The sequence below is a fragment of the Crinia signifera genome, chromosome 4, assembly GCF_055691185.1.
Source record: "Crinia signifera chromosome 4, ASM5569118v1, whole genome shotgun sequence".
In the NCBI taxonomy this organism is placed as follows: Eukaryota; Metazoa; Chordata; class Amphibia; order Anura; family Myobatrachidae; genus Crinia; species Crinia signifera.
Genome location: NC_139220.1, coordinates 234,691,132 through 234,706,591, shown reverse-complemented (window position 1 = coordinate 234,706,591; position 15,460 = coordinate 234,691,132). Strand labels below are relative to the sequence as shown.

The window sequence follows — 15,460 nt, the reverse complement described above, 5'->3', positions numbered from 1 at the left end:
TATCTGTTTGTGTGCTTAATGTGAGTTGCTGTATTGAAAAAAACATCTGACTCAAATCTGAATCTTAAATGAATCCCAAATGGTAGAGACTGAAGCAGAGCCTTGTGCAGCCCTACTACAGCTACTGTACTTGTAATGTAATGCCTTCCCAGCTTCCCCTCTGCTGTTTGTTTCTGCACTTGTTGATTTTTTTTTTTGTTCTTTTGTTAAATACCCACATTTGTTAGCATCAGTATTGATGTTACTCTATATGTATTGGCATAGATTCGCTCATTTTAAATTGAGAATTAGATCATCCATGTGATTTTAGGTACTTATGTAATATCTGGACTCCCGTTTTTCTTATGAGACCGCGTCCCCTCGCAGGGCTCGCTGCGCTCACCACGCTTCGGGCACGGTGGCTCGCTGTGCTCGCCACACTATATAAAATCAACTCCATGCGTAGTTGGATAGTAGGGGTATGAAAAAATGGGGTGCATTTAACATGGGAGCCCAGATAATACATAAGTACCGCATTTTATTTCCTCCAATAAAGACAATCTTGCGGATTGGTGGATTGATGGGGTGGGAGTCGCCACATTGCTGAGGATTGCTTTATCTTTTGTTATTTCTATGTAGTGTGCCACTCTGGAAGTCTGAATTGCATGCCCATAGCCCCATGCTATCTACCATCTGCTACATGAGGATTGAGGTCAAGGGTAAATTAGATGTAGACCTCCTGTTGTGCGAAATTGCAGTGGCCAGCCGCCGCCCAGGCAGTGTGAAAACTTGCCCTGTGCAACTCTGCGTAAGGATTTGCAGCTGATCAGCGATATTTGCAAATCACTCACTAATCACCATAAAATGATTTTCTCTGTCTACAAGTGTACATAATTCTGACCCTTCCACAACTCTGCGACAGACAGGCCAGTCAAGGCCAGAGCTGACGTCACAAGACCCTCCCTGAAAATGCCTGGGCACGCCTGCGTTTTTTTTTTTACTGACACTCTCAGAAAACAGCATGTGTCCACCCCCAAACACCAGCTTACTGTCGGTCAAGTTCCCAAAGTGTTTGCGATTAGATTCATTTTGTGCGCAGTCGTTCAATAATCAATTCACTTGCCAATTCGCACAACATCGATCAGCTCTGAATAACCCCCTCTGTGTAGAAGGATCCAATACGATTTCCCGGCGGTCGGGATCCCGGCGGTCGGAATCCCGACCGCCGAAATCCCGACAAGGGGGCGACATGGATCGCCCCCCCTTGTGGCCTCGCTGCGCTCGCCACGCAGCGGGCCCGGTGCCTCGCTACGCTCGGCACGCTATTTTATTCTCCCTCTATGGGTGTCGTGGACACCCACGGAGGGAGAAAGTTTCGGGATTTCGGCGATCGGGATTCCGACCGCCGGGATCCCGACCGCCGGCAAATTAACTGCATCCCGTGTAGAAGACTGTTGCCCCTCCAATGGTTGGATACTTATTCACTTGCATTGACCTAGTTCCCTTATACAGAAGAAAAAAAACTTTTTTTTCCCCAGTAACATTTGTTCATGTACAGCATGGGTCCTCAAACTGTGGCCCTCCAGATGTTGTGAAACTACAATTCCCAGCATGCCTTGCCACAGTTTTAACTCTTATAGGAAAACTGTGGCAAGGCATGCTGGGATTTGTAGTTTCACCACATCTGGAGGGCCGCAGTTTGAGGACCCATGATGTACAGTGTTGTGGTTCTTTTGACCTATTGTGACTTTAAGTATACCCTAATGTCAAAAACTCTCAAACTCAAATCATGTGCTAACAATTAACACAGAAAGGTAACCAGATGGCTAAAAAGTACAATAGCATCTATTCAGCACTAATGCTCCTTCACCGAACGACTTGCATGTACTGGTGACCTCTCCCCTGCAGTGCAAGATTTAAAAAAAAAAAAAAATAATAATAATAATTCTTGCTGAGGACATACTTTGTCCCCATAATTTAATACATGGGAACCATAATAGGCTGACCGGATTTGCAGACATGGAGTGGAATCTGTGAAACCTGGTGACTGAGGACAAGCTGCAGGGCAGGTCTAATAAAGCCTAACGGTGCCCATACACATCCCGATGCGGGCAAAAGTTTTGAGCTTAAATAGCACACATCGCATTGCATGCCTTGTGAATGCAATGCGATGAAAAGCAAGTACAAAAAGTACATACTTTTTGTACTGTGCGATGAGGTGCCGCGGGAGCGCGTATCTCATCTCACCCGCCGCATCGGAACGTGTATGGGCACCTTTTACAAGTGTTTCATAACTGATGTTACCATGCTTCTGGTCTAGGGAATGTAGTTACAGTATTTCAAACAGGTGTTATTGTGTAGCTAAATAAAGGAATAGATTATGGGTTGTTGCAATTAATTGCAGTATTGTTCTGACAGATATGGGCAGCAGGTGCAGGAGCAGTTCACAATCCACCCTTTGACTTGGTCTGGAAATCACAGAAGTCCTGGGGAACAGGGGACGATGTAAGAGTTACACTTATGGATACTACTGGGGAGGTGAGATTATTATGACCAAAATGTATAGTACCTGCTAATGCTTGACTTTTTTTTATTTATTTTTTGCCTGTTTTTGCATTGATGTTCATTACTAAAGTAAGAGTCACAGCAGGAAAGGAGAATAATAAAAACCTACTTTCCGGTCCCCAGCCCCTGCTTTATCTGCTGAAGAAGTCCGTGTATGTGTATGTAAGCCTTAGGTGCCAATTCAGATCTGATTTCAGGGCTGCAAGATTGTGCAGCCCTGCAGTAAGTTAGCCTCTGTGCACAGCTGCATATGGTTTTACAGCTGTGTGAAGGGGGGGAAATCCACTCACCATCTAATGGATCCCCCCCCCCCATCATGTGCAGCACCATGTAAGTCCATACTTAATCAGTGCTGTGATGGCTGTGGGTAGATAGGGGATGCTGGTGACATCAGTGGCCTCCCTCCAGACAGCCGTGCCAGCCTGTGTTTTTGCACGACACTCAAAGAAAATGCTGGGATGCTGCCTACAAATGCTGGCTGTCTATCAGCCAGCATATATGGACTGATCACAGGCCTTCACGAGCTGTGGCCCCAGGGACTCCTGCATCTGCACTGTGGACGGTGCACATGCGTGGCCCTGTGATACTTGCCAAGGCTACAAATTCGCAGTCCTGTTATTATGGCAAATCAGGCCCTTGGTACCATTGCCAGTTGATTTGTGAGGTAAGTAATCAAGATACATTTCCTTAAAGCTAATCCTCATTATAATTTTCTGAAGAAATATTCCCACAAGAATGCAACTCTAAAGAACCACAGAGAAACAGAATCGCCCAAAGATCTGTCAATATATTAAATACAGTGGTTGTATACAGTATTAGGCACTAATGCTGCAAAAATATGGTGTCAAAGATTAGTACAGTATGTAAAAAAAATTCTCCACCAAATTTAAACAAACAATAACGCAGGTTGATAAAGGAGACTCGTACCCTCACTGAATAAGCCATTAAGTTCTCTCTCTCAACATTGTGTTTCAGCTGTGCATAATCTGTATTCTTTGTAATCAATTGGTTTTAGGAATGTGCTGAACGAACCCTGTTTCGAATAAGAAAAGAGGAGGATGAAATGGATGAGGAATTACTTGATGAGGAATTAGCTGAATTTCGTTCCAAGGTAAGATTAGGTCATCTTGGCCCCTTCAACACAGTTCTCCGTTACAATCCAAAACACTCGGCCATGTTTTTATGTGTTCTGCAACTTGTCTTTGGTCATTCAGGCCAAAAGAAGGAAAAAGAAGTGTTGCTTAGTGTCCTGATACAGCAGATGCTGCAGGTGAGGCCGCTCTTGGCCGTTGTATGCATGCTGCATGTAACCAGCATGGCTGTGTTAAACTAACTTCCATAACACAGAATGAACATGCATGGAATAACATGTGCTCTGGACCCCACATTCTGTTTAAGGTAACTGTGTTCTGTTTTGGCCCATTAGCATGTGACCATCTTGCATGCCAGATCACTAACGCCTTGCTCTGATTGCATGGAATGCCCAACAATCATTTTTGCTGGTTTGTCTGCTTATTTGGACTCCAATCCCGTCTGAGTGTAATTCCTCTTCTACCCCTTTTAGACATACTACCCGGGATTTTGGCCAAGTTTACCAGGGATTTTCAACCCAGGTCACTCCCGGGATTTTAGTAACAGACCTCCTTTCACACTACACCTCAGATCCGGGAGAAACCTGGGTATACCCCTTTCACACAAGCCAGGCTTTTCAAGCAATTCAGTGTTTCATCATTAAAATGGGACACTTTGCTGACTTACAAGAATGACGACATCCAAAGGTGGGGGCTGACTACAATATTGCAATATTTCCATAAACTATGGCATCCTTCACAGTGCCTTTGATTTGAGATTTGATCTCCTCTTCTCCACGCACATGTAACCACTCCCTGACGTCCTCTTCCTTCCAATGATGTGCCATGGCACCTGACTTCCCACAGGAGTCTGCACTCTGTTGCTGGAAAATAAGCAATATGCATCCACTGCCTCTGCAAGCGCCTCCGCAAATGTGCATGAGGTGTCTTCCTCGGCTGCAGCTGATGACCTCATCAGAAGACGCCTTGGCAGCAAAAAAAGTGAAAAACCCGGGTAATACCATTCAGACATAAGTAAAATACCGGGAAAAAGCTGGTCAATTGCAGGTGCTCAGTATCCGGGAGTGAAATCCCGGGTATACCCTTTCAGACATACGCTAGTCCTGGGTTTGGGCGCGTTCATGTGAAAAAACCCGGGATTTTCGGGTATGTCTGAAAGGGGTATTAGTCACCCATTTAATATACCTTGTTCCTGATAAATTTTCACATGATAACAGCTATCACTATTTTTGCCCCAAGCTATTCAATTATACCGAGTTTTTGATTCCCTGTATTTGCGGAACCTCGGGAGGGTCAATTAGCTGCTGTAAATTGTAACTGGCCCTTCAATTTAATCTAGAGCCAGTGAAATGCTAGTTTACAATGTATAGAGTGGCACACTGCTGGGGATGGTGATCTGACACTGATGGTTCTGACCAAGTTAAAGAATTTACTAACCCTCACACACTTCATGGGTTTACTAGCATCATGTCCTATGCACTACTGCGTGTTACATAGATTATATTAGGGTATTCCTATAGCAGGAGACCCCAGGGTCTGCTCCATTCAGATGCTTTTCCCTTTGGCTCTAAAGCTGGGTACACACTATACGATGTGTACCCAGCCAGACATCGGCTGCGGCGGCATCTGCTGATGCATGCAGAATGGCCCTCGCTGACTACATCCACCGTTGCCCCAGTATGTAGGGCCATCGGAGGAAAACTCTGACCTGTGAGCGCATTTCATCCACAGCATAGTGGGTACACAGTAGACCCAATATTTTGGTCCAAACTGCTGGATTGGACGACATAGCCTACTGTGTACCCAGATTAAAGCATGCCTGAGCAGCATGCCTGAGCAGGTAGACCAGTCAGATGCAAAGAGGTTTTGGCTTCGCACTTAAGGCCTCCCTGCTATTTTAAAAGGATGAAAAACAAAATGTTTTGCCCATGGCATGGGCTAGGGGAATTGCCATATTAGCAGTGTCGGGTGTTCATTTCTGAGTAATTCATGGTTTAGAATATTTATTGTTGTTTGTTTATGACGTCACAAGGGGCGCCTAATACTACAAAATGAGCATAAAAACTATTACAGTACAAGGCCGTTTAGGACAAGTACATGGTAAATGGACCTTTGCATCAGGGGACAGGACACTGAAGCAGTTACTAGGGTGGCAGAGATATATTCTAAGAAAAGCACAGGAGAAGAGAGGGCCCTGCTCGTGAGAGTTTGCATTCTACTTGGTATATGCATGTTTAATTGTTTATTTGAAACCTTTTGTGTATACTCTAGTGCTTGGTACAGAAGTACCTACATGATGCCTTGCATCTGATTATTACAGTATTGTAGTTATGTAAATGATGAAGAATTAACTAATCTAATCTGTACAATTTTGACCTACAAACTGTAAAATATATAGCAGGAGACTGCATGGAGGGGCCTGATTCATGTTTTGTAAGTAAAGCACAAGAAGGCGAGTATCCTTGTGTCTGGAAGCATGTTGCTTTGCAAGGGCAGAAAATACTTTTTCATTCAGATATATACATTTTTTTTCAAGTTATATACTGGCTGTCTTTGTAAGTAGCCCACAAATTTTAGATTTTAGTTTGAACACACTTCACCCAAATCTATTGGTTTTTCCCAGTTGTTTGCTTTTTTGCTTTACATAAATATATCAGGCCCTTTATTATTTATTTACAGTTTCTTATAGCGCAGCATATTCCGTTGCGCTTTACCCTTCTGATACAGTGTATACAGGCGATGCACCATCGCCGTGGTTCCCCAACGCTGATCGACATAGTCAGTTTATCAGCAAACTGTCTGCGAATTGGGAACATTCAACATGTTAAAAATTTCTGGCTTGCTGATGCTAATTATTTTTTGGTCTAAATTGGGGATTTCCAACCTGTTGTGATTCTTGGATCAGCAGGGAATTGTTGCAATCCATTGCAGATGTATGGCCCCATATGTGTTCCATGGGCTATTTAAAACACTGATACTGAATTTTTTAATATTTTATTAAAATATGGAATGTAGTAAGTCACATATTTGAGAGATTTTGTGTTCAGCTCGTCACCACATAGCAGACGTTCCCAACATGCATCAGATTTCCTGCCTGTTTCCTGGTATCCTGATAGCCTCACTGTACATTGGTGAATAATGTTAGCTTTCTAGAAATAAAATATAATTATTATATTGGAGCCTAAAAACTTTCAGCAACTGTATTAATAGGAGCTCTTCAGCATATTTACTAGTATGTTTGCTGAAATACTTTTCTTTTACTATATTTTTACCCTCATGTTTTTCAAAGACAAAATTGTTGCCTATCCGGATGGTTCACAGACGATGTCTAAGTCTGCACCAAGAGGGGTAACGTGCACTAGGTCAGGGGTAGCCAACTCCAGTCCTCGAGAGCTACCAAGAGTTCACGTTTTCCAGCTCACCTCGCAGTTATACAGGTGCACTCATTACTGCCTGACACTTTTTAAAACATCCCCAGGTGGAGCTAATTACTTCACTTGTGATTCTGTGAGGAGACTTGGAAAACGTTAACTGTTGCTAGCTCTCTAGGACTGGAGTTGGCTACCCCTGCACTAGGTCAACATAAACAAAGGGGGTACTTGTGGAGTATCACGGCTCCCATCGCATGCCATATGTAGTGGCATGCGATGAGATGCGATTTTTACCGTTTTTTTTAGCTATTTTTAGCAAAAATCGCATCGCATGTGATGCGATCGCTTGCGTTTTTGCACTGAAATGCATCCAAATGCATGGAAATGTGTTGCAAACATGTTAAATGCCCCCAAATGTCATTTTTCAGAGTGTACCACCCCCACTATCAACGCCAACCCGAAGCGTGGCGAGCGCAGTGGTACGCGTCCTACGACCTTTTCATACCCCCACTATCCACGTCGACGTGGAGTCGAGAATAGAAAGTGTGGCGAGCGCAGCGAGCCCGAAGCGTGACGAGGGGACGCGGACACCTGTGAAGCCCGCGAGGGGATGCGTATACCTGTGAAGGTATCCGCGTTCCCTCGCGGGGCTCGCTGCGCCGACGTGGATAGTGGGGGTATGAAAAGGTCGTAGGACACGTACCGACGCCCCTCGCGGGCTCGCTGCGCTCGCCACGCTTCGGGTTGGCGTTGATAGTGGGGGTGGTACACTCTGAAAAATGACATTTGGGGGCATTTAACATGTTTGCTACACATTTCCATGCATTTGGATGCATTTCAGTGCAAAATCGCATGCGATCAATGCGATGCGATTTTTTAGCATACGATGGACATCGTGGGAGCCGTGATACTCCACAAGTACCACAAAGGGTAACACTGACAAAAAGTCAATATGGCAGTGGTCATCCCATAAAAAGGCTGACCTGCTTTTTTCACAATTTGTTCTGTTTTTACACTGTCATGCTTTACCATCCACCTCTTTGATTGGGAACGTTTGTGTGCCATGTGCAGCGGTAGCAGAATGAGGCACGTGGTCCGATCATTCTGCGCAAAGTGGTACACGATCTAGAGGGTCCATGTGCTTATGTGTCGACATTGACACCAAAATTCATCATTTTCATTTTTAATTATTCATCTGTCGACCTTTTGCTTCTGTTGACTTAGAGCATGTCGAGCTTTTCATGTCAACCTAGACATGATCTGTAGGATGATCCACACCTGGGGTAATGGACACATATAAATAGCATTCGGTATGAACTAATCTAGACTTGACCGTGTCTCCTCCATTATAAAAGCACATTTCCATGTTAACCCCCTTTTTTCTTTTTCCCCCACTTCTTTAGACCCAGCAGACAGTAGATCCCAGCTGCTCCGTAATGTAACCACCGCTAGTAATGACACCGAATCGGGTGGACTCATGTGTGCCCCTACTTCAAGCAGAGAATTTAAACTGTTTTTTATAATTTGTTGGTGGTCTAATGTGCATCTACTGTATGTTACCATTGCACCTTGAAAGCTAAAGGACTATAGCCTAGACTAGAGTATTTAGTTTTACAGCTAGCCTTCAACCAAGACACTTGATCAGCACAATTTTGCACATGTGGGTAAGAGTTTTGCGATGAGCCATGTTTGTTTTGCGGAATATTTAGTTGCTGTATATAACACTGTATACAATGCACGTATTGTTTCTTGTGTTGTTTTTGATGGCCATCTTCCAGGTCATTAGAAATACGTCGGTTATGCATATCAGTAGTGTGGTGGTCTTCCTTCTCCAGTAAGATCAGATAGGAAAGGGGGAACTATGACCTGAACAACCCAAATATTTTCCAAGGGATACTTGATATTTAAATATTCTTTGAGGGGAGAGGATTGGACGTTTCTGACAATTGTTCTGCTACAGGACGCCAATAGTCCCACAATGTATTGCACTAGCAAGAATACGCTTTTGCCACTTTGCATGTGAGTCATTGTTTTAAGCTATTGCAGATTGTTGCATAGCGTAGAAGCCCTCAAAAATAAATGTCTGCCTAATAATGGCAATCTGGGAACCCCAAGTGCATTTGTTTTGTTTTTGTAAGTTATTTTTCTAAATGCTTAGATCCCAAAAAACAAAAGACTTGTAGTTATGGCACCTGGCCTAACGTTCTTCTAGTTCTCTAATGGTACACCCTTTCCTTAGGTCTGAGGTTTGCTCCTCTGTATGTCCACTTTTGCTTATCCGCCAATGTGGTGGTATATGAATCTGCAGCCACTGTAATAGATCCCGTAACAAGCAATGGTGGTGCGAAATATTTTAATTTATTGCATATTGTTATGTTATATTATAGATTCTAATTTTTCAGATAGAAAATTTAACAATAAAATATTTTGAACTTCATATGTCTTTTTTGGTTTCTTGGTAATGAATGGTATAAAGCATGTTGCTGAGGGAGAAGCTGGAGTCAGTGTGAAACGCAAATGATTGTTTCATCCTCTGAAGTTAGTGTGACAAAGTTGTATTAAGCAACGTCTTCTCGCATTTTTCATTTTGTTCTGTTAATATATTTGTACAGTGTCATACAGTATAAGGAACTACACGCCTTTTGTGTCAGATGAAAAATAGTTGGATGGTAAATTGAATGTATATACATCTATATTTCAGTTCCGGGCCATAAATATTGGGACATCAACACAATTCTCATATTTTGCACTCTATACACCACCCAATGGATTCAAAATAAACCAAACAAGATGTGCAGCCTTCCGCTTTAATTTGAGGGCATTTACATCCAAATCAGGTGAGCGGTATAGGAATTAAAAAGTGGAAGGCACAAAAGTAATGTGATCATCGACTCAAAAGCTATTTCATTGTTAGGTGTGTGCTTATTCCCTCGTTATTTCATGATCATTTAAGCAGGTAAAAGGTCTGGAGTTTATTCCAGGTGTGACCTTTGCATTTGGAATCTGTTACTGTTGACTCTCTGAGATCCAAAGAACTGTCACTATCAGTGAAGTAACCCATCATTAGTCTGAAAAATCAAAACAAACCCATCCGAGATGGCAAAAAACATTAGGTGTGGCCAAATCAACTGTTTGGAACTTTCCTAAGGAGAGAACACACCGGAGAGCTCAGCAACACCAAAATACCCAGAAAGCAACTGTGGTGGATGACCGAACAAATTACTTCCCTGGTGAAGAAAAACCCCTTAACAGTTGGTCAGATCAAGAAATTAAAGAAGAAAAGAGGGGAGTTTCCTTAATTGTTGGTGCACCTCAGAAAATAATAAAACATAACCTTTATTAAATTTTTCTCTAAAAGGCTGCAAAATATAAAAAAAATATGAATCGGACATACAAAGGTGGGGTTTAACACTTTAAAACAAGGGTGGCAGGCATCCGTTGCTATATGTTACATATATGAAATGTAGTGATTGATTGCACAGTGTGTGGCTACCCCGAACTGCTCAGTGGATTGTGATCTGGAATTGATCTAACCAATCTCTACTAGCAGAGCTTATGATGAGGTGCCAGGAAAGAGAAACTGGGTTGATATAACCTCTAGTGTCTCTTGTGGTCCTGTGGAGCTCACTAACTGGAATAACATAGAGCCTCAGAAGGAGGATGTAATGATATTTCACTAATTAATATAAATTTGTATCAGTGCAGTATAATCTGGCTGTCCCAATTTATCGGGATGGCAAGGTGTCTCTCTGTGTAAATCTCAGAGAGACCTCAACCCTGCATAGACGCCTTAAAAAGGTATCTCAATGCCAGATATAAGGTCCAAGGCGTCTATGCAGGGTTGAGGTCTCTCTGAGATTTACACAGAGAGACACCTTGCCATCCCGATAAATTGGGACAGCCAGATTATACTGCACTGATACAAATTTATATTAATTAGTGAAATATCATTACATCCTCCTTCTGAGGCTCTATGTTATTCCAGTTAGTGAGCTCCACAGGACCACAAGAGACACTAGAGGTTATATCAACCCAGTTTCTCTTTCCTGGCACCTCATCATAAGCTCTGCTAGTAGAGATTGGTTAGATCAATTCCAGATCACAATCCACTGAGCAGTTCGGGGTAGCCACACACTGTGCAATCAATCACTACATTTCATATATGTAACATATAGCAATGGATGCCTGCCACCCTTGTTTTAAAGTGTTAAACCCCACCTTTGTATGTCCGATTCATATTTTTTAAATATTTTGCAGCCTTTTAGAGAAATATTTAATAAAGGTTATGTTTTATTATTTTCTGAGGTGCACCAACAATTAAGGACACTCCCTTCTTTTCTTCTTTAATGTTTTGCTCATTCATGTTGTGTCCAAAGGTAGCACACCCCTGATCCTCCTGATGTGATATATATCCTTTAAGGACATGTATAGGGGTCCACCCTGCTAATGTCAGTCTTGTGCAATTGACAAACCCCCTCCCCCCTACGGTCAGATCAAGAACACTCTCCAGGAGGTAGGTTTGTATATGTCAACAATCAAGAGAAGACTTCACAAGAGTGAAAATAGGGGGTTCACCACAAGATTTAAACCATTGGTGAGCCTCAAAAACAGGAAGACCAGATGATTTTGCTAAAAAAAAACATCTAGAAAAGCCTTAACCGTTCTGGAACAACATCCTATGGACAGATGAGACAAAGATCAGCTTGTACCAGAATTATGAGAAGAGTATTGAGAAGGAAAGGAACTGCTCATGATCCAAAACATACCACCTTATCAGTGAAGCACGGTGGTGGTGGTGGTAATGTCATGGTGTGGTATCTATGGCTGCCGATGGAACTGGTTCCCTTGGATTTATTGATAATGTGACTGACAAAAGCAGCAGGATGAATTATGAAGTATTTCAGGCAATATCTGTTAATTTTCAGACAAATGCTTCAGAACTCATTGGACAGCGCTTTACAGTACAGATGGTCAATAACCCTAAGCATACTGCAAACGCAACCAAAGAGTTTTTAAAGGAAAATAAGTGGAATGTTATGCAATGGCCAAGTCAATCACCTGACCTGAATCCGATTGAGCATGCATTTCTCTTGATGAAGGGAAAATCCCCCAATAACAAGCAGTATTTGAAGACATTTGCAGTAGAGGCCTGAGAACACATCGCCAGGGATAACCTCAACATCTGGTGATGTCTATGCGTTGCAGACTTCAGGCTGTAATTGACTGCAAAGGTCTTGCAACAAAGTATTAAAAAAGGGATTTTTGTAAGAACTTACCGTTCGAATCCCTTTCTCTGATATGGTCCTGGTGACACAGCTCAACACTGGGATGTAGGAGGGTCCGAAGGAGCCAGGCACCTATCCTAAAGTTTTAGAGGGTAGGCTCCTCCCCTACTGCATCCCTGGACTCTTCAGTTCATCTTTCAAAGCCACTGGAATACATTAACTCAGTACAAACGCCTGCACATATTATATGCACATTTTATAACAGAAAACTGTTAACTTTTAACCATTTTAACATGAACATCATGAAACTTCTGGCATACTTACTGAGCGTAAGGGAGGGATCGCTGTGTCACCAGGACCATATCAGAGAAAGGGATTCGAACGGTAAGTTCTTACAAAAATCCCTTTTTCTCTTTCAATGGTCCTGGTGACACAGCTCAACACTGGGACGTTCCAGAGCCGGTCCTTTGGGAGGGTACGCTCAGGTCTGCAGCTCTCAGCACTGCTCGCCCGAATGATGCGTCCTTCGACGCGAACTCATGGAATCTATAGAATTTGGCAAATGTGTGAACAGATGACCAAGTGGCAGCTCTGCAAACCTGCTCAGCTGTGGCCCCATGTCGAACCGCCCAAGAGGTGGCAACTGACCTGGTGGTATGCGCATTTATTTTGGCCGGTACTGGTCTACCCACTTTGGTGTATGCAAAGGCTATCACAGACCGCAACCACCTAGCAATAGTCTGCTTAGATGCAGGCCAACCAATCTTGTGTACGTCATACAATACCAACAATGTGTCAGTCTTCCTGACACTCTTCACTCTGTCCACATATATGCGTAAGGCACGCACAACATCCAAAGTTCTCAACTTGTCCCTTTTCTTAGAACCCTCTGGGGGTTGAAACACAGGTAGAACTATCTCCTGATTTAAATGGAAGGTAGATACCACCTTCGGTAGAAACTGAGGCACTGTTCTTAAAACAGCCCTGTCATCATGAAAAATTAAGAAGGGAGATTTACATGACAAAGCTCCCAATTCTGAAACTCTTTTAGCAGATGCTACTGCTAACAAAAACACTAGCTTCCACGTGAGAAACTTAAAGTCAGCCGACCTTAAAGGTTCAAAAGGTGCCTTTTGAAGGCATTCCAAAACCAGTGATAGATCCCAAGGTGCTACTGGTTGCTTGTATGGAGGTTTCAACCTGGATACTCCTTGTAAAAAGGTTTGAATTTCCGGCAAACTGGCTATCTTTTTCTGGAAATAGATGGACAAGGCCGAAATCTGCACCTTCAGTGACTGAAGGCTTAGGCCCGATGAAAAACCATCTTGTAAGAATTCCATCATTCTTGATAGCTTAAAATGAGATGTATGAGTCTTTCTTCTCTCACACCATCGAATGTAAGTCTTCCAGACTCTATAATAATTTGCCGAAGATACAGCTTTTCTGGCTTTTATCATAGTCTGTACTACTGCCTCAGAAAACCCTTTTCTTTTCAAAATGGTGGTTTCAATAGCCAGGCCGTCAAAATCAATCGATCTGAATCCAGGTGATTGAATGGGCCTTGTCTTAGAAGGTCTGGTCTCAGAGGTAGACGCCATGAGAAGGTCTGGTCTCAGAGGTAGACGCCATGAGTCCACAGACAACCTCTGAAGCCTCGAGTACCAGGATCTCCTTGGCCAATCCGGGGCCACTAAGATCACTGGAACCTTCTGCCCCTGTATTTTCTTCAGAAGTCTCGGTAACATTGGTACTGGTGGGAATGCATAAAGGAGATCTCCCTGCCAGTGAATAGTCATGGCATCCACTGCCTCCGCTAGTGGATCCCTTGTTCTGGCATAGAACCTGGGCACTTGACGGTTGATCCTGGATGCCATCAGGTCCACATCCGGAGTTCCCCACATCGAAGTGATTTGGTGAAACACCTGAGGGTGTAAGCTCCATTCCCCTTCCTTGAGCTCCTCCCTGCTCAGGAAGTCGGCTTCTATATTCTCTATTCCTGGGATGAATATAGCCGATACAGCTGGAACATTCTGTTCCGCCCATAGGAAGATTCTGGACACCTCCCACATGGCCAATTTGCTGCGTGTACCTCCCTGGTGATTCAGATACGCCACAGCTGTGGCATTGTCGGTCTGAATCCTCAAAGGGAGGTTCTGTAACCTGTCTCCCGCCAAGGAAATGACTTTCCAGACAGCTCTCAGCTCCAAGATGTTGATTGGTAACGCTGATTCCTCTGCCGTCCACAGGCCCTGAAGCCTGAGATCCAGGACTATTGCCCCCCAGCCCCTGAGACTGGCGTCGGTAGTTACTATCAACCAGTCCCAGGTCTGTAATGACCGACCCCACTGAAGGGAATCTACTTCTGTCCACCATTTCAAGGATTCTCGGGTGTCCGAAGACAGCACTATCATCTCGGATTTCATGGTCAAAGTGTCTCCTGACCAAGCTGACAAAATGTTCCATTGGAACCTCCGAGAGTGGAACCTGGCGAATTGAAGCGTCTCGAATGACGCCACCATCTTCCCCAGGAGCTTGAGGCACCTCCATACTGAAATGCTCTGAGCCCTGAGAATCTCCTGGACTAGGGTGACCAGATCCCTGGCCTTTACCTCCGGGAGGAATACCCGATGAAGATGGGTGTCCAGTATGACTCCCAAGAATTGGAGCCTTTGTGACGGTACCAACTGAGATTTTTGCAAATTTAAAATCCAGCCGTGAGCCTGCAAAAAACTGATGGCCTCTGCCAAGTGACTCTGCAGCATGGCTGCTGACTCTGCTTTGAACAGGAGATCGTCCAAATAGGGTATTACTGTAATTCCCCTGAGCCTCAGCACCGCCGCCATTACTGACATTATCTTTGTGAATACCCTTGGCGCGGTTGCTAGCCCAAAGGGTAACGCCCGGAATTGTAAATGCAGGTCTCCTATGGCAAACCTCAACAAGGTCTGATGCTCCGGGTGTATAGGAACGTGCAAATATGCGTCCTGGACATCCATGGACGCCAAAAATTCTCCCTGGTCCAGACTCAGGAGTACTGACCGTAGAGACTCCATTTTGAAATGGTCTACCCATAAATGAACATTTAGAGACTTCAAATTTAGTATTGGTCTGAAAGACCCGTCTGGTTTGGGCACCAGGAACAGCGTGGAGTAAAAGCCTTTCTTCCACTCTGTCTTGGGGACTAGTGTCACCACCCCTTTTTCCAAAAGGGAGTGCGCTGCTCTCACAA

At 43.7% G+C, this 15,460-nt stretch overlaps 2 protein-coding genes across 8 annotated transcripts in view; one reads left to right on the top strand and one right to left on the bottom strand.

The window, feature by feature from the left end:
• Nucleotides 1-9,443, top strand: part of LOC146075110 (lamin-B3-like) — a 42,327-nt gene extending 32,884 nt beyond the window's left edge. For 2 of the 7 annotated variants that reach the window (XM_083184014.1, XM_083184016.1), the window contains 4 exons: nt 2,398-2,517; nt 3,560-3,655; nt 3,759-3,814; nt 8,410-9,443. In XM_083184014.1, the coding sequence (XP_083040140.1) occupies nt 2,398-2,517; nt 3,560-3,655; nt 3,759-3,797 (255 nt within the window). In that variant the 3' untranslated portion in view covers nt 3,798-3,814; nt 8,410-9,443. Of the gene's footprint in view, nt 1-2,383; nt 2,518-3,559; nt 3,656-3,758; nt 3,815-4,108; nt 4,323-8,409 lie in introns of those variants that run through there. The other 5 variants (XM_083184013.1, XM_083184015.1, XR_014473502.1 and 2 more) reach the window with 4 other exon arrangements.
• Nucleotides 9,444-11,649: 2,206 nt separating this feature from the next.
• Nucleotides 11,650-14,778, bottom strand: LOC146073036 (uncharacterized). The gene is made up of 4 exons (XM_083180213.1): nt 13,850-14,778; nt 13,553-13,818; nt 12,070-12,155; nt 11,650-11,682 (listed from the first exon to the last, which is right to left on the bottom strand). Exons 1-4 carry the CDS (start codon nt 14,776-14,778, stop codon nt 11,650-11,652), a joined length of 1,314 nt encoding a protein of 437 aa, XP_083036339.1.
• Between the last annotated feature and the right edge of the window lie 682 nt (nt 14,779-15,460).

Excerpts from the sequence above, each read along its gene's own strand:
- LOC146073036 (XM_083180213.1), bottom strand. The coding sequence starts at position 14,778 with ATGGAGGTGCCTCAAGCTCCTGGGGAAGATGGTGGCGTCATTCGAGAC. Across the intron at positions 13,819-13,849 it reads TGTGGACTCATGGCGTCTAC|CTCTGAGACCAGACCTTCTA; the intron begins CTCTGAGACCAG and ends CATGGCGTCTAC. Across the intron at positions 11,683-12,069 it reads GCATGCTCAATCGGATTCAG|GATGTTGTTCCAGAACGGTT; the intron begins GTCAGGTGATTG and ends ATCTGTCCATAG.